At 47.6% G+C, this 18838-nt stretch overlaps 1 protein-coding gene and 1 long non-coding RNA gene across 19 annotated transcripts in view; one reads left to right on the top strand and one right to left on the bottom strand.

The window, feature by feature from the left end:
* Positions 1 to 18838, bottom strand: part of JADE1 (jade family PHD finger 1) — a 150634-nt gene that overhangs the window by 40031 nt on the left and 91765 nt on the right. For 2 of the 18 annotated variants that reach the window (XR_006939248.1, XM_040699861.2), the window contains exon 1: positions 3784 to 4082. The exons of 7 other annotated variants lie outside the window; for them this stretch is intronic. Coding sequence is in view for 1 of the 11 variants with exons in the window: in XM_040699862.2 (XP_040555796.1) it covers positions 12363 to 12417 (55 nt within the window). In the remaining 10 variants the exon portion in view is untranslated. Of the gene's footprint in view, positions 1 to 3116; positions 3640 to 3783; positions 4083 to 4827; positions 4935 to 4970; positions 10805 to 12362; positions 13025 to 18838 lie in introns of those variants that run through there. 9 more of the 18 variants (XM_046941066.1, XM_046941067.1, XM_003641177.6 and 6 more) reach the window with 9 other exon arrangements.
* On the top strand, positions 5394 to 16350 carry LOC121110746. The gene is made up of 3 exons (XR_005859669.2): positions 5394 to 7927; positions 14971 to 15083; positions 15270 to 16350. It is a non-coding gene; the product is annotated as an uncharacterized LOC121110746 (long non-coding RNA).

Below are 18838 nucleotides of genomic sequence, written 5' to 3'. Positions count from 1 at the left end.
AGAAGTAAAAACGATGCCATGAGACAGAAGGAAACCACCCAGGTTACTGAGCTCAATCCCCAGCAACTGATGGCAACCGCATAACTGCTGAGCAGTCGTGGAGTGCCCACAAAGCACTCACTGCGTCCACACGCGCCACAGAACCACTTCCCACTGCCTTCACAAGACGAGTGCTTCCCTGAAGCGGCCAACCAAGCAGTGCCCCCATCGCTCCATCGACTGCAAACGCACACAGCAGCCTGAAAAGGGCATTTACCCATACACTGCTTTAACTGTACAGTAAGCACAGTGTTCAAGAGCTACAGTGTCCTGCAGCCCAAACACAATGAAGGCTGCCCATCACCCACACATCAAGCACTCCCCAAGCTTCCAGTTAGTTACACCCTGGTCTAACTAAGATTCTGGTGGCATAAGCAATAGCACCTTTGAGAAGTTTCACAGAAGCAACTGGATGCTTGCTGCCGTTCAAAGTAACAGAGAAGCCCTCAGGTTTTGCTCTGACTCCACCTTCACCTCTTACCCTGCCACAACAAGGGAGCACTCCTGGCACAGCTCACAGCAGATCCCGCACAGTGCAACAACATGAGGTTTCGATTTGCAAGAGGCTGGTTTTGATACAGATGAGACTCTTACTAAATTCTGTTTAACAGTTCAGCTTCATTTCTTTGAAGGACCCTCGCTTCTTCACTTCAAAGCCACGGTTTCAGAGATCAGGCAATGTGGCCGACTGGCAGCCTGCAGCGGGCTCTGCCAAGCTCCCCACCTGAGGCACGATGCTCCACAGAGATGACACCAGCAGCTTTATCCACCCCAAGTCATCACACTAGCTCTGAAAGCCAAGCTTTGGGCTTCACTTGTTGACTGGGCAAACAGCAAACATACAGATCTAACTTTGGAGTTAACACTGCAGAATTGATACTTCGATCACCTTAGAGACACTGCCTGAAATGTTTCTTCTGGCTACTTTATTTTGGACAGAGCCTCTATTTCACAACACCTGTAAAATGCTGTGCGAATGAAATGACGAAACGATGATCCAAAATCAGTGTCAAACACGTGGTGGATCTGCACGTTCTAGCAGAGGTGAGCCACGAACATCTCACCCTACACACCAACAAGCTGTCGCTAAGAGCACAGCCATTTCTGCAGGCTCCTCACAGGGAGCACAGCAACACGACCCAGCACAGCAATGCACAGCAGTGAGCATCACCACACTGCTCACTTCCCACCTCTACAGCAGACTGATTTGAAACAACCGACAAGCAACAGAAGCTGCACGGGACAGCAATACCAAATTCCCTCCTCTCCTTTTTTTTTTCAGGCACACTGAAAGTTGCAAAGGCACAAAATCCTAATCCTTTATTCTAGCTTCCTCAGAGCAGACATCCAGGCACTGCCCCATGAAAACTGCAGGCGAGCATGCACGTATACACGCTCATGTGCTGCATATATATACTTACTATTCTTTTTTACACTGCTACTAAGCAGTTATGGCACCATACACTTTGTCACTCCTTGAGTTGACCTTGAGCGGACAAGGCTGAAGAGAGAGAGATAAAGTGTGCCAAAGCCTTTTTAATGCTAATAGTGATCTTTTAAATAACTGTATTTGAAAAAGTCTACTTCTGCAAGTGGAAGGCTTTCTACAGTGCAGCTCTTACTGGAGTACCTTCAGGGATAAACCTCCACGTAGAAGGTTTATCATTCAAACTGTGGCAGACAACTAACCGTAACCCTGTTAGCAGGTGTCAGTGTGACGAACTGCAATGAGCAGCTGCAGACACAGGATGGGAAGGAAGCAGAATTATGACAGATGCACACACTGAAGACAAACTGAAAACCGGCTTTTCCTGAACGTAATACACTAACTGCCCTGAAACCGAGACCCAATTACATGCAGTACACCAGAGATCACTTCAGAACACTCATTGTGAGCATGGAAGTATAACACTTAATCACAAGAACGGCAGATGAACTCATTTGTCTCTCCTGCTGCTCTCTGTTCAGTAGCTGGGTCGTGGCACCACCTTGCTCTTCATGAACTGACATCTGGTGCAACAAGAGAAAACTGCTGTTTTCTTCTGGGCACGGTTACGTCAAAAATACTATCAACTATTGCAACCCACGTAGAACTTCGTAACTCTTCCTTATCACCAATGAAAGCTTTGAAAGCGACGTTGTGTAGTCACAAAGAAGAGCTCACGTTCCAACCTGAAGTGAAATACCGCAGTACATAAAAAGCCTGAAACCCCAGATTTGGAGAGAAAGCCCTGGGGGTCCCATTAGACAAAGGCAGCATGTTTCCAGGCCAGGAGCGCCCTTCACTAAGGCCGCTCCCACTAAGTGCGGCACCCCTGCTCCAACCCTGACAAGGAAAAGCAGAACAGCACAGCTAAGACCCACACGCTCACTGGTATACCTGCACAAAGCCGCTTCCTAACGTCTATTCCCAAGCTGTGCCGGTGGAAGCGGCTGCCCAAAGTCCCGTCAGGCCGAGCTCTGGGAGCGCACCCAGCCCACCCTGCAGCCACCACGGTTCCGCCCTGCCTCCATGGAGCTGTCAGCTCGGACAGCCCCACTGGGACCGGCAGCAGGATGAACGGCTGGGAGAAAGCACGAGAGGAAACGCTGCACATTCTCTGCTGCTGCGAACTGGGAATGAAACCAGAGAAGCTAGAAGGGAAATGTGCAGCTGTGAAGGGGAAGGAGGTTTATTATTGTTATTGTATTTTAAACACGTGTATTACACAAAGCTCAAAAGCGGCGAGCAGGCGCTGTGTGCAGCCAGAGGGAAAACCTCGCTGCTGCTGAGCGCACAGCCGGGCCGTCCCAACATCCCGCTGAGGTGAGAAACCTCTCCTCACAGAATCACAACGCGCGTTCCGGCACCGCTTTGTGAAGGCTTCAGGTTTGTAAGCGTGGGCAGCTTTTGACTCGCTTAAAAGACAGAGCCCGCTTAAGAAGGACGTTATTCCCAGTCACAGCAAAACTCGTCTCTAAAGAGAAACGAACGCAACCGGCACAAAAAGCATCTTCATCATTTTGAATTAAAAAGCCGATCGGGGTGCATCGTTAAAAGCTATCCTGATTTCTCGTGCTACCGCCGGGGAACCCACATCTTTTCGTGCCGCTGCGCAGCCACACCAACCGCTCATCCGCACGTCACGTCTGGGAGCTCTCACAGCACGGCTGGCGGCTCGGAACCCCGCTGAGCTCACCTGCGGGCCATCGAGGGACGTTACTAGAGCGGCGCTGTCAGCCGAGGGCCGGGACCGGACTCAGGGGGCCGCCGCCGACCGCGCGCTCCTCCCCGCGGGCGCCGCCGCCGCGCGCTGCGTGCCGCCCTCCGGCGGGCGGGAGCCAGTTCAAATCTGCCGCCTCGCGGGTGCCGCCGGGCGCGGCGCGGCTCCGCTCTCCTCTCCTCACGCGGCGGCCCCACCTCAGCGCCCGCCCCGCGAAAGGGAACGGAACCGCCGGGCCGCGCCGCCGCCGCCGCCGCTCTCCATTTGAACGGCCCGGCGCGCCCGCCTCCTTCCCCTGCCGCCGCTCCTCCCCGCCGCCGGCCGCCACCAATCCGCTCGGCCCCGGCCGCAAATTAAACTTGCTGCCCCGCCGCCGCTACGCCGCTCCGAGCGCCGTCACCGTCGGAACGGCGGCGGCGCCGCCCCCGCCCTCGGCGCGAGGACACGGGGGGGCCGGGGCGAGCGAGCGGCGGGGACTCGCGCTCGTGTCGGTGTCTGTCTCTCCTCCCACTCCCAGACAGTTCTGGAAACTGTGCATCACCTCTTGTCACAGGCGGCAGCCAGCAGGCGCTGCGCACAAACAAACACCCGCCGCTCCGCCCGCCCCGAATCGCGGAGAGCCCCGCGGCGCGGCGCCGACGGACGGGCGGGGAGAGGAGAGCCCATCCCGGCGGCGGGCGCCGGGGGCGGCGGCGCGGCGCTTTGTCTCGCTTCGCGAACGCCGCGGCCGGCCCCGCGGAGCGCGGACCGTTACGCGGCTCCGAGGCCCCGCCGCGCCCGGCCGGCCGCGGGGCGGGGGAGGAGCCGCCCCGGCAGCCGGGGGCTGCCGCCGCCGCGCGCGCGTTTAACGGCCGCCACGGCGTTCGATTTTCCCTCGGGCGAACGCCGCGTCCGACCCGGCGCGCCCCGCGGGCAGAGCGCCGCGCCGCGGGCGGGAGGAGCCCGCCGAGGGTTGCCCCGCGGCCCCGCCAAGTTTGCACCGCGCCCCCCACGTGGCCGCTCGCGCCCCGCGCGCCTTTAAACTCCCCGAGCGCGGGCGGGCGGGCGGGGCGGCGCCGGGCACACGCATCGCGAGGGGCCGCTGCACCTGCTGCCCGCGGCCCCCCCCCCCCTCCGCCCCCCAATCCCGCCCCGAGCGGCGACTCGCGCCCCGTTCCACCGAGGGCGGTTTTTACGCTTTCGAAGCGTTTTTCCCCCTCCGAGCCCAAACCGGCGCTCGGCGTAAGCGCGCCGCTCCGCGCACGGCCCCTCCTCCCGCGGTGAGCGGCGGGGCGGCTCCGGGACGCGCGGGGCCGCGGTGACAGCCGCCGGCCGTGCCCCCTCCCGGCGCGGCTCCGGCGGGACCGCCGCCGTCCTCCGCCTCCCGAGCGGCTCCGGCGCAGCCCGCGGCGGGCGCTGCCCGCGGCGCAGCCCGCAGCCCGCAGCCCGGGCCGGAGCGCGGCGCGCCACCGCGGGTCCCCCTCCTTCCCTCCCGCCCTCCTTCCCTCCGCCCGCTCAGCCCGGTACAAGTTGCGCGCGGGATAGCGGCTCCGCAACTCGGCCGCCTCCCGCCCCGCTCTGCCGCGGCGCCATGTTAATGACGTACTCTCTTATTTCCACTAGGCAGCGACCTTCGGCACCCAACTGCTCTCCCGCCGCCTCCGGAGCGACAAAAAAACCCATCAAATATGGCTGTGCTGGCGGCTCCCCGGCGGGCGCTGCGGCGGCGCGGGGCGGCGGCACGGTTACCTGCTGGCGGCGGGGCGGCGGCGGGCGGCGCGGCCGGGCTCCCCCTGCGCGGAGGGCGCGGGGCCGCCGCATGAGTTCGGCGCGGCGGCGGCGGCGGGGCGCGGAGAGCGGCCGTCCGCGCCGCGCACACACACACGCACACACACACACACACCGCCGGAGACTCCCTCTGACTGACGTTTGTACTTGTTATGGAGGAAGGACTCCGTGAATCAAACTCGTTTCTGGGTCACTGCTGCCACAGGGGGGAGCTGCTTTAATCCCCTGCCAAAACGGGAAGGCGAGGGAGGGGGGGCCGGCCCCGGGCAGCGGCAGCAACTCCGAGCGGGCCCGGCACCGAGGGGCCGGCGGCCGCGCCGCGCCCTGGCGCGAAGGGGAGGGCCCGCGGCACGGCCTCGGGGCCGTCCGCTCCGCTCGCCCGGTGCGCGTCGGGCGGGCTCAGCGCAGGGCTTATGACGCGGCCCGGGCTCCCTGCAGCCGCGCGGCTCGGCGGTTTTCAGGCGAGGAAACCGAGGCACGCGGGAGTTCGGCAACGCGCGTCCGTAGCGAATAACGGCCGGGGCACGAATAAAGCGGCACCTGCGGCTCCCTCGCGGCTGCTGCCGGCCCACCAGAAGAGCCAGCGCCACATCTTTCTAGCAGGATGGGAAATGCTCATAAATTGGCACCAAATTCCACCCCAAACTTTCCACGCCCAAAAAGAGCGTTCGAAGGCAGGCTTTCTGCTTTCGCATACCGAAGCTTTACCTCGCGCCACGCACCTGTGCTCCCTGCGTGGGGAGAAGGGGCTGCCTCCCTGCCGAGCCGAACTACAGAGCGGAGCACGGTGAGCCCGCAGGCACTGACACAGCGCCCATGTGCAGCCACCGCTTCCCGCCCAGCAACCACACCTGGGTCCAACACAGCAGTTCGGGTGGTTCCGTTTGCACAGACGTGTAACAGCTGCCCCGGTACCCACCAGGGCTCCCATTCCTACGCGTCCTAAAAGGTTGGAGATGACAAGAAAAGTCTTCACCCCCAGGATATTTTTTCACTGTGACAATAAAGCAATTACACTGTTTTTCATCGAACACCTCGAAGCATCTTCAGATTTTGAAGCCTAAACTAAGACTTTGATTCCCCTTGTTCTTATCTGCATGAATACCTTAAAATAAACCTAAAAGGGGAATTCTCTGTGTTTTCTCACTCTTGGAGCCCAGAGCAGCGAAGGCACAAAAGGGAGCAACTCCACCGCATGCATCCTGTGTATTTGCAAGGCTCAGGGCCTCAGCTTTCCCCACCCCTGGTGCTGCTGCTTGCCGGTGCCACGCACCGGGGATCTGTTATCTGCCCCCATATTGCCAGCGTGACACTTTTATTACCCAGCATCTCTTCCCTGAGATTCCAGAAACCTTCCTCCAGTGCTGATGTGCAACGCTGCTAAAGCAGACAGAGAGCAGAGACCTCACTGATGTGTATTATCTGAGCAGCACAGACCAGCTGCCCGTGCTCCATACAGACCCAGGAGGGACTCCATCAGCACTTGTTTGCTCGGCGGTCAGCCCCTGCGCCACTCATGGACTCCTCCTCAGGAGCCTGTAAGAAGTGACGAAGGCAACAACAAAGCTATCACCACTTGGTACCTGCTATTTGGAGGAACACACTCCACAAGAGGAATATGAGTTCTGTTGGTTCGTTTAAGAGGTTCATTTAATGTAAAGGATCATTGGAATTACTGGTTGTGCCACCTCTCTTAATTCTTTCTAGGAAAGTTCAGAGCAGCTTCTGAGAAAACATTAAATGTGAATGCACTCCGATTTCTTCAGGGGAACAATAACAATGTTCCTGTCTCAAACTCCTTGGATTTGAGACAATATTTTTATCCTTAATTGCTTTTCCTTTGCATGCACAGCCAAGTTTAAGTTATGTGTAGTATTTTAGGAAGCATTTTTCTTGGAATCCCTGCAAGGCCATGCATGTAGGAACAGAACAATAACGTGCAGGATGGTGGGCCATATTTTAGTAAGCAGGGGCTAAATGTGTTTTCTAAAGCTCGCCGAATGTGAGCTTTCTGCATTGCAAACACAGGTAGTCCAGGCTTTATGAGGAAAGGAACGTAGCCAGGCAGGGAATACCCCAACCTTCTGGGGTATTTGTCTGTTTTGTCTCTGCATAAGGTATCACTGACACCGTTCTGGAATGACGTACTCACATGTCCAGAAATACTGAAAAAAAAAACACATTACCATGAATACTTCAGGTATAAGCTTTGATATCGATATAGCTATGGTCAAACAAGAAAGTATGTGACGGAGCGTACCAGAGTAAGCCACGGGCATCGTTAACAGAAGTCAGCTCTCAAAAAAGGGATCTGAGTAGTCTACGATGAGTTGTTCACTGCAGAAGCAGCTTTAGCAGCTTAGGACACCATTATGATTCCTGCCTAAGAACATCAGACAGCAGAAGTGACTGTATGAGTGATCCTCCCTTGCTTCTCAATAAAATCAGCACCCAGCTCAACCTGCTCAGACAGGCAGACTGCCTGTGGTGATAGAGGAGGATGGTAAAAGCAAGCCACGCGGGGCAGAGAAAGAAATCTTAATTCTGCATTAAACACCTGCCCACCGATGAGAAAATCAAAACAGGAGAGACAGCCACATAGCAGTTTGCTGCTGCTTCTGCTGGCTAGATTTCAAGACGATGAGTAAAAACCTGCTGTACACAGAATCGGTAGGGATTTTGCCATGGACGGTAGCAGGGGCAGAATTTCAGCCTTCATCTTTAATAATGACCTCCACACTTCAAGTATGCGCTTTGTTCTAATAAAACCTCACACTTGAAGTAGGTCTTTGCCTTGCTCAGTCATCTCTATAGCGGTACTGATATTCATTCTAGGAGCATTTGGAGAAGACGTGTCAGGAGCAGAACATGCTGACATGCTGAACTTCTGCAGTCCCTTCTCCAAGTTGTTTTGCCAGGTAAATCCATGTTAAATTACATATAAAACTTTTTGATGTTTGTATAGTTTTTTATGTTCTCCCTCTCAGCTGTTACTTCTGAGCGGACGCACAAACCCAAGGAAAGAGTATGTGGCTTTTCAGCACTCTGGTGCAGGTTTTAGTGGAAAACATTTGCTGCAGCAGTTTCCGCTACAATATTTCCACTCACATTTTCTTCTTTAAAATCTGATGATACCAGCTACTCTTTTTATGTTTGGAATCTGTTTCCATTACTCCTTGCAGAGTCTCATCCCACGTGAATGACGTATAATACAGAGAGAGGAGATGGGCCGTTGGGCCGGGTCCTGTTGAGGCCCATTTTGTCCACAGTTGATCTTCTCACACAAGCAAGGGAGAAAAGATTTAAACTCAAGCACATGTAAATCTCTATGACTTACAAATCACTTCGGTATGATATTAACTGCTGCAGAAGCCCTTGCATAACTGCTTGCTCACATGGCTTATGTATGGACTACAGAGAAACATGCACATCACAGTTTTTTGTAATTCAAACACATCTTCTATGGCAACACGGCAAATGACCATCACACAAAGTCATCCACAAACATTCACCTGTGCTCTGGCTTTTTTTCCTTCTCCATAACTGCAAGAGCTGAATTTTGGTATGCCTGAGCTCAGAAACACCAGACTCAGGCAGTGTGTTACTTCCTTTTACTCTGAAGTTTACAACTACCATGGCTACATGTGGAAGGGAACTGCCGAGTCGGAGGCTGTACACATAAAGATGTGCCTTTTCCTACGCTCTCAAGCCTCATTCTTTTGGTTTTCGGTTTCTCTGTTTTATTCAAATGCAGCTGTTGTGAGAGGCCACTGGCTCAGTTCCCTGGTAAGTAGAAGAGTGCCATTAGGGGGCATGGATGGGGAGGAATGAGAAACAGATCTGCAGAACTGCACTTTATGTTTAACATGTCATCAACCAGGGTGCTCGTAACAGGCTACTGGAGTGCCCTCAGTGACAAAACTTGAGAAGCAGAGATTATAATATTTATTTTATGTGTGGGCAAGCTGGGCCACACAAAGGTTAAATCACTTACACAAGTCACATGTTAAGTCAGCAGTAAAACCAAGAATAGAAACCAAAAGTCATGCCTCCCTGTCCAAAGTCTGTAATGATTAAGCTGCATCCTCTCCTTTGGCCTGGATTGTAACAGAGTACAAAGTATACTTCTATGACATTTTGCACCCATATCTTAAAACATTTTTGCAAGCCGAAGACAGTCATTGCACGGAAATGCGACTTTTTGCATTGTATAATCATCTTTAAGTGAAGTGGGAACAGGCATTGAAAAATACAGCTACTGAAAGTTGAGTGCTTCCAAATGACTCTAATTGGAAAGTGGAAGCTGACGGAAAACCAGTAGAGCAAGAACCTCAGGGGAACAGCTGTAAGCAGGCAGTTAACTTGCAGGGCTGCGAGCTAAGCAGGATGAAGCTGATGCATCACCTTTAAGGTAAACAGCACAATTTTGTTCATGATGAGAGAAATAATTAGCAGCCGAGGTAATGCCCCGAGTACAGGAAGAATGCATTGTGCAAACCTCAGGCAGATGACAGTGCAGTAGCTACAGATCAAATCTCAGTTAAAAAATACACACGTGCCTGCCTGGCAGCTCATCAAGCAGCACTACACTGTGTAATCTAAAGGAACTTCAGCTTCAATATTAAACTGTGTTTATGCAGGCAGAAACCATGTAGTGAGAAAGTCCACAGGAGGAGGAATGGAGAGGCTCAAGGTATCGAGGACAGAAGAACCCTTGCACCTTCTCTCCTCCATCTCTATCAGAAAAATAAAACAAACAAAAAGGGTGGAGAGGAGCCATGGGACAGCCCGTATATCAGTGAGCCACATAGACATGCAGCAAGTGGCCCGTGCTGAGTGTTGTTATTGGACAGAGCTTATCAGAATCTATCAGAAATACTCAGTTACAACAACAACAAACAAACAAAAAAAAAAAACACCACCACAAACATAAGGAAACCTACAGTACCCTTGTCAGGTAGGGAATTATTCCCTTCTTTGTAAATAAACAATTGAGATGATGTTAAAGAGATACAACTGGAAATGGTTGCTGGCAAAGTGCAGAGATAGTGTCATGACTCAGCCCTAACACATTACAGTAGTATAATCCTTCAGCGCTGGTTGAAGCATACACACTACAAAAGGTCAACTCTTGTTAACACTGCATTTGCACATCGGATGTGTCTAAAACCAAAGTTCTGCCTCTGACACCAGAAAAGCAACATGAGTTGTAGGAGGTGGGAGGGCCTTTGCACGTAAAAAGGTTCAGAGGAAAACTTCAAACAGCTGTACAGTACATCTTCTGTGCACATAATGCAAACACTCAGGAGATAAACAGCCCCTCAGTCATTTGATACCATTCATTCAGTAATTCTGAAGTTATATTTCTTTAAAAAGCGACAAAGGGGTTTATTGCTTGTTTAGAAGTTTCTTCGTAGCTGCTCAAAGCTGAGACTACCACAGATGTATTTAACAAGGCACGCAGTGAAGAATGAAGAAAACTTGGAAATCAAATCATTCCTCTGGCTCCTGTGAACTTTGCTTGACTAAGCAAAAAAAAGCACAGCAAACGAAATAGTCTCTGACCTTCCAGAACAACATTTTAAAAAGTCTGATCTGCTTATGCGGGCAGATTTTGGCACAGAGTAAACATTGATGCTTGCTCCTCAAATTGCACAAGCCACAAAAAAATCTCTCGCGCTTTTATCCAGGCTGTGCTTTTCAAGCAGTGAGCATTTAGTTGTCTTTGACAACTGGAGGCAGGGTACTTTCTTCCCATGGAAGTGCAAGCACAGGCATGAAGGCAGCGCGCCAGCTGTCTGTAACCTGGTATCTGCAGGGGGGAATGGTCACATCCTGCAGCGAGCACACGTGTCCTTATGTAAGGAATAAAGTCACAGCTCTAGCCCACTTGGCTTCTCAAATATTCAGCCAACCACACCAGCATCCCTGCCCTCAGCCAAAGCTAAAGGTGAGCCCACAATGTGTCAGATCTCTTCTGGAGGAGGGCCCAGCTACTTAAGGGAGCGAGGTCTTCAGCCACAGCACACGGAAAGGGAGAAGTTTACAGGAGATAAACCCAGGAAAGATGGAAAGAATGCCAGCCCTGGAGCAGTCACATGCCAGAGTACAGCCTGTACTGCGTGCTGGTGTAGTGCTCTGGATCAATAACATCTGTAACACAGCACATATTGACAGAGAGATGCACAGAGGCAGTACAGGACTTATTTTCTCTCCCACACTCCGAGGCTGGATTTCACTGTACCTTTACATGTTTATTTCATACTCTATAAAAAGCTCTTTCTTGTGGGTTCTTTGAGGTCCTCCCACTTTTTAAAGGAATTTAAGCACCTTTTGTGAGTGCTTTAAAAAATACTGCAAGTATTGTGCACTCACTAGTACCTGACACATGCTCACATATCACAGTTAGCTTGTTTGCAGAAGTTTGATTTCAGGGAAGGAAATCAGTGACAGCAAAAAGGTCCCAAACCCCAACAACACAATAAAACCAAGATCAGCAGTCACACAACCCCTGGCATTTCTTGTGAGCAGAATGAGCAAGTAGTGACAGTGGGCACATCTGCCACACACTGTCCCCAGAGAGGGAGACCAATAACCAAGCAAGTGGGTTGCCCTTCACAAGGCAATCAGCATCAGCTGCTTCTATGATTTAAATCCATTTAAAGTTGCCAAAGATATATTAATACTCTGAATTCTCAATTTTTTTCTTTCTTTTCATGAGAAAGCAGCAGACTGCAAAGATAAGGCTACAAGAAGTACACACAGCAATGCAAATACTTCATCACTGGGAACTCTAGAAGCCTAGCTCAGGGAAGACAACACTGATATTTGTCTTTCTTTAAAAACTCTTTCCATATACCTATGCTTCATAAAAAAACACTGAATCCAAAAGCATGAGTTAAATTTCTCTCTTCAGTAACTCCCAGAAAACTCCCAGATTTTCTCCTGAGCCTACATATTATAATCACAGAATTATTATATACAGCAATTGCTATTCAAACTTTAAGTTTTCTAACAAACCAATATATCAAATGTAACACATGGTACTCAGTTTGAAGATCATCTCAATGAGGAATTAGTTGACAGAAGGTTTAAAAGCTACAGGTCGCCAAATTGAATCATACTTAGCAAGGTGCTTACTACACTAACCCTGTTTACATTTCATAGCACAGAACAGATACATTGAGCTGTGAAAATTTAGGTAAGGACCAAGAGCAGTAAGCACAAAAAAAAACCAACAACCCAAAATATGCTAGGCTACTGAGACTAAGTTGAAAGGACACTGATGTCCAAGACTAAAAATGTAGTTTGGATATGATTCCTGCTCTGGAATAGTCTGAACATATTTAGTACCTCCCCGCATGATTGCGACATTCCTTGAAGATTTGCAGCTCTCATTTTTTGGCATGATCTGAACTACTTCATTCTGTGTAACAAGGTCACCAACAGAGCCAGAAGCGAAGGGCTGGGGTTACCTATCGGTGAGACGTTTCCACTTTCTCCAAGCCAAATTTCACAACATCGGGCTGTGGAGCCAAACGGCCTGCTTGTTCTTGTCCAGCTTCATGGCTTCTACAGGCTCTGGTGCGCACACAGCCCAAGTTTTGGACTAAATCATTACATATAGTATCTTTGTACTTAGAATTTTGTTCTGACTAGACTACTTTTTTTTTTTTTTTTTTTTTTTTTAAGCTGCAGGAAAAAAGATGTTTGACTTTTTTCATAAAAAGCGAGCAAACCACTAACATGTTAGGTCTGAGACTTGGGAGAGCATTGTTGTTAGATGCACTGCAGACATAGGACACTAAAGATATCTTAATTTTTTTCACATTTTTAACCTCTATTAATAATATCACATTGTTCAACTTACGCTTTCCTATCGAAAAATCTTTCTGTTCAACATGCAGAAGAATTCCTGGTTTTTGTAGTCCTCAATATATCCATAGCTTGCAAAGCCGAAAAGACAGTAAAAAAAATTCTAAGAGGTGAAATTCATAGGTGCAATACTCAGTCACAACAAGCCACATGAATTTCCTCAGGAAAAAGCTTTTGCAAGAAACAAGTGACGTTGCATTTTTTTTCCCTTTGCACTAAGATTACGTCACTGTTATCTCTTGTGTACAGATGACACTAATAACTGCGTTGCCTGGACTTCAGCTAAGTTATCAGTTCCCTTTAAGTAGTTTGAGGGAATAAAACCAGCGGAAATGCTGCACAGAGAAGTAGGAAGGCTTGGTCTTGAGTCTATTGTTAACATTCCTTCAGTTTACTTTTTATTCTACAGGTTGTCACATACAAAAATGTATCGTTTACGTAAACAGACTACATACACATGTACGTATAGCTACCCAAACTGCACACAGTGTGGTATGTGAGCCTATCTCCTGCATATGTGAAAGCTGTTCTTGTTGTTCAGCCCAAACATTTCAAATGGCCTCCAGCCTTTATGAGCCCACTCCTCCTCTCTGTTGAAAAGACATATTTTAACCCTGAAGTCACTGGTCCTTAGGAGTAGAGTCCTGTTTTGCAATGTCATCACACAGAAGCATGCATACCCAAATGTTTGTAAATCAAGTTCTTAAAAGGACACCTAAGCCTTAATAGCCTAAGTCTAAGCCTCAACTTCCATAAAACACATCACTCTTAAAAATTTGTCTCCTACAGTTGCTGTGTAGTCCGCAGATAGAGAAAAATCAGGTAATGTGTTTTCAGCAAAACAAAACAACAGAAAACCAACAACAGAACACTCAAGGAAAGAATTCATAGAATCATAGAATGGTTTGGGTTGGAAGGGACCTTTAAGATCACCTAGTTCCAACCCCTCTGCTGTAGGCAGGGACACCTCTCATAGACCAGGTTGCTCACAACCCCATCCCAGCCTGGCCTTTGAATGCTTCCAGGGAGGGGGCATCCACAACCTTGGGCAACTGGTTCCAGTGTCTCACCATCCCCACAGTAAAGAATTTCTTCCTAATATCTAGTCTAAATCTAACCTCTTTCAGTTTAAGACTATTTCCCCCTCATCCTGTCACTACCTATCCTCTTAAAAAAATCCCTTCCCAGCTTTCCTGTAGGCCCCCTTCAGGTACTGGAAGGCCACTATAAGGTCCCCCCAGAGCCTTCTCTTCTTGAGGCTGAAGAGCCCCAGCTCTCTGTCCTCATAGGGGAGGTGCTTCAGCCCTCTGATTATCTTTGTGGCCCTCCTCTGGACCCACTCCAACAGCTTGATCTCCTTCTTGTGTCGGTGGCCCCAGAACTGGACACAGTGGTCCAGGTGGGGCCTCATGAGAGCAGAGTAGAGGGGCAGAATCACCTCCCTTGACCTGCTGCTCATGCTTCTCTTGATGCAGCCCTTCTGGGCTGCAAGCACACATTGCCAGCTCATGTTGAATCTTTCATCAACCAACATCCCCAAATCCTTCTCTTCAGGGCTGCTCTCAAGCCATTCTCCACCCAACCTGCATCTGTGCTTGGAATTGCCCTGACCCAGGTGCAGGGCCTTGCACTTGGCCTTGTTGAACTTCATGAGGTTGGCATGAGCCACCTCTCAGGCCTGTTCAGGCCCCTCTGGATGGCATCCCTTCCCTCTCTCATGTCAGCTCCACGATTCAGCTTGGTGTCATCTGCAAAATTGCTGAGAGTGCACTTGATCTCACTGTCCATGTCACCTACAGATATAACACCGGTCCCAGCACCAATCCTTTTAAGTTCTGTTAAATCTCAGGTTGTAGAATGCCATATGCCACTGAATTAACTGCTGATATTTCATCTGAATTTCCCGTGCCTGCACAGCAACTCTGAAGTTAAAAGAAAAGCCACCCATACCACAGGACTCTGACCCAGTGGGACTCAGCCAAACATTCTGGTCCTATTCTTAGTCAGAATTTCATAGCCAAACACAGGGAATGCCAAGAGCATTCTAAGGTTTCTGCAGCAAAATTGAATGGCTTCCTTTTTACAGGTAAAATGTGATGAGCTCCACATAAACTGCTGAGGCATTTAGAGATCATCAGTTCCACAGAGAAAACACTACCAGATTTTTTGTATCACTCACTTACAGAGATGCAGAACAAGGTATGCTTTACTACTGAATCCACAAATACAGTTCTCTCACTTTATTGTTGTTCATTTGATGATATATATTACATAAATTAAACTCAAAGATGCAACGATTACTGCAGGAACAACCAAGAGCTGCATCACCGACAGTTTGCTTCTTTTCCATTCACGCATGTCTGCTCAAATTTCTTTTTCTATTAGTGACAAAGAGAATTATGAAAGGATAAAAGCTGTGTTCTCAGAGGAAATCAAGACAGACTTCTATTACATTGAGATCAGGGAGATAACTTGAAGAACTTCATAAACATGTTCCTGAGAGAAAAGCAGCCCAAACAGAACAGCCCAATTCAGATTTTCATTGTCATAGGACCACGGACTTTGTGACATCAGCTCATAAACAGAGAAAAAGCACAGATAGAGCTGCAAATTTATTCTCAACTTCCATATACGGAATTGTCTAGAAAACAATGATTTATAAAACCTAACACTTAAATGGTTATGTTTTAACATATTAGATCAACACCAACAACTAATATTTACTGATTTGGTATTTTTTAATACAATGTTGTTTGATGCAATTGTAAGCTTGTAGTAAATAAATTTTTTGATAGAGCTGTTCTACTAATGTATATATTCCTCTTGTGTAAAATAATACAAGACATCGAGTGCTGATTTTTCAAGTGGTTAAAAAAAATGTTATTTTTTGCTTAAAACAATGTGGTGTCCAGTGTTTTCAGTACTATATCCACAGGCACTGCTTGATACACTTTTAGCTCCAAAGACATCAACTGGGCTATTCTCATGCATAAAATTAGACACAGGTCTTTGTCAGACTGGGTGCTTATATATGCCTGAGGCAATTAACAATTCACTGGCTTTTTGTTTGTTTTCTTTTTTAAGGAAAGCAACATACCAATGATTTCTATTTTAAAGTTAAAGAAATTGTTCTCTTTTTGTTACTGTTCCTTAAGACATGTTCAGTTCTTATTCAATGCTATCCCTATTGTGTGTGTGTATATCTTCTCATTCTCACAAGCAACAGAAAATATATATATGAAGTTACCTCCACCGTCACTATACTTAAAACACATACACTTTTTTTGTTCTTTAAAAACAAAATACAGACACATTGAGAATGCAAAATCATGTTGTAGTATATTTCTGACATTTGTGGATCTCTATTTGGATTTTGAAAGAAAATATTCACATTCTTTCTTTTCTGTATCATAAGAGTAGAAAACATCTGAGCATCGTGTCTTCCTCTCCTACACAAAACAAACAAACAAACAAACCAGAATACCTTCTGTACATACATAAAGGGCTATTCAAAAGCTATTCTGTAGTCAATGATAAATCATGAAGTGTCCCTTAGTGTATGTGCAGAGTGTACGATCCAGAGTTTGGCACATCCTCATTTCCTGACATCTTTCCTTTTTCATCTGTGTAAGAAATGCTGACTGCTGCATTTCACATGGAGACACAACCTTCTTCACTGCTTTAGGTGCCAGACTTAGAAATGACTAATTATTCTGTTCCAGTATTATAGCAGTTCTGAAAGGCAAATACACAAAATATAAAAGTAGAATGTTAATGCCTCTGCCTGTCTTTTTTTATCACAACTGTGCAACATAATTATTATCATCTTCTTTGTATATGCCATGAAATGTTAAAATTGCCCCATGATACAAGGTCAAAAGTACTTCTTTCCATACTCATTGGTGCCAGCCTTCACAGTTTGAATTAAAGGCCAAATGAATTGAACAGCTTGCATCCCATGTGACTAAAAGGAAAAGGGAATGGATGTTAGTGGCCAGAACATTTGAACTCTTTCAATCCAGGTCCCCCAGACTTGTATTTTTACTTTAACGTCTAAATCTGTGTCATGATTACACTAAAGTGACCTTTCTTCAATTAATAGAAAGTTATTAGATAAGCAGCATAAAACAGAAGATAAACTAAATAATTCAACTGATACAGCACACAGAAATAGAAAGCTCCAACTACCTAAAAAAAGAAAATAACTTACTTCAAAGTTTACCCAGCTATACAAATTTGCCAGGAAAAGGCACTAGCTTGAACCCAAAATTTGACAAGCCATCCCTTCCTATAATAGCTAGCTAAAGCACAGCAGCATTTCACTAACATGTTTGTAATCTACATGGTCAAAGCATCTCTGCGCTAGAAATCATAGGCTAGACCTGGCTGCCAAGACACTAATGATACATGCTATCAAAGGTTACTCTGCTTCAGATGATAAAGTTACTTCATAAAAATTCTCTTCCATTAATTGAGGAGAATCTGCTTTATGCATTTAAATGAATGAAAAGACATTTCCTCTTTTTTCTTTTCCTGTTCCTCTTGGACATGCCTTTATGTTGTTTCCATTACTAGCAGCGGATCTTCCCAGCAGTTGGGAGTAAGAGACAGGAATCACTTGGCCTCTACTGGCCCTGCAGAAGCACCACACTGGTGATTACCAGATGCAGCACTGTTAGTTGACCAAGAGCACTCTCCTGCGGAAGGATTTATTTTTTTCTTTTATTACCAGGGAGTCTTGCTGGGTTTTGGAGTGTGAGTATCCTGTGACTGAATGAGATTTGGACTTCACCAGCCAGCTCTGTGTTATAAACATACTGCAGTCTGAAACAGCTGTCCAGACATTCATCAAGCTGTTGGGATTCAGCCCTCCATATTTGGTCTTCATGACTTTAGGCTTGCTTGGTTTGGACAGGCTTAAGTATTATCTCTTTCTTTGGCATCCTTGATACATTTCCAGAATGCTAGCTCTCTCTCAGTCACTACCAGACCAGACTTCTTGGTCTAATTGCTGTTCTGAACCAACCACTACTAACCCTGCGCATCAGGTCACACTGATTTTCAGCTCATTTCTTCTGGGCCCATGGCTACTGAAGCAAAATGATCTTTAACCCTGTGTGCAGCTTAATACCCATAAATCTCCATTTTAAGGAAGCACAAGCACTTTATAGCTTTAAAAAATGTCTTGTACACCCATGTCATGCACACCTGACTCTCTAAATAGTTTAAGTATCATCCAAGACTAAAACTTAAGTTCTCTAACTAGCATGCAGATCTCCCTGTTTTGCACAGAGCTTCTCTGAAACAGAAAGCCCACCAAACATCAGCTTTTCCTCAATTTTCAGTTACTATATAGGTTTTCTCCATTTCAAGTCTTTCCAAATGTGTCTAGCAGAAGTTGTATAAATCTAGATTTCTTTTTATGGTATTTCACAGGTAAGTGTTGAAGTTTCTTCCTATGCTAGGTAAACTTACACTTGCTCACTTGGCAGAATAGATTTTCTTTTCTGGTCATCGTTTCAGCTATGTTTGGTAAAGAGTTTGCTAATTCAAGAGTTACTGTGTTATAATAGGCCAAGCACCTAACACACAACAATCAGTGCAGAGGCTCCACACCTCTTCTTCCACTCTTCTCCCACTACAGGAATCATTTCTGTAGGGAAAAGCTATACACTGATCTCAGATAACAAGCTACACAGGAACAAACTGTCAAACAAAACCTGTGGAACATGTAGAAATAACACAAAACCGGCCTCACTCTTTGCATCATTAAACCTGAGTTTTGTCTGAGTGCGTTATCTCAGTTATTGTGCACTTTGCAATCATTAGAAGACAATTCAGAGAGTAAATGGATTTTACTAATTTATCAGGAAATAGGCATTTGCGAGTCTTAAGCCTCAGTAAGTGCTGAGTATTATATGTAAGAACTACTTCCAATGCAATCTGCAGAATCA

The sequence above is a fragment of the Gallus gallus genome, chromosome 4 (genome assembly GCF_016699485.2).
Source record: "Gallus gallus isolate bGalGal1 chromosome 4, bGalGal1.mat.broiler.GRCg7b, whole genome shotgun sequence".
NCBI lineage: Eukaryota > Metazoa > Chordata > Aves > Galliformes > Phasianidae > Gallus > Gallus gallus.
This window is presented reverse-complemented; position numbering and strand designations above follow the sequence as displayed.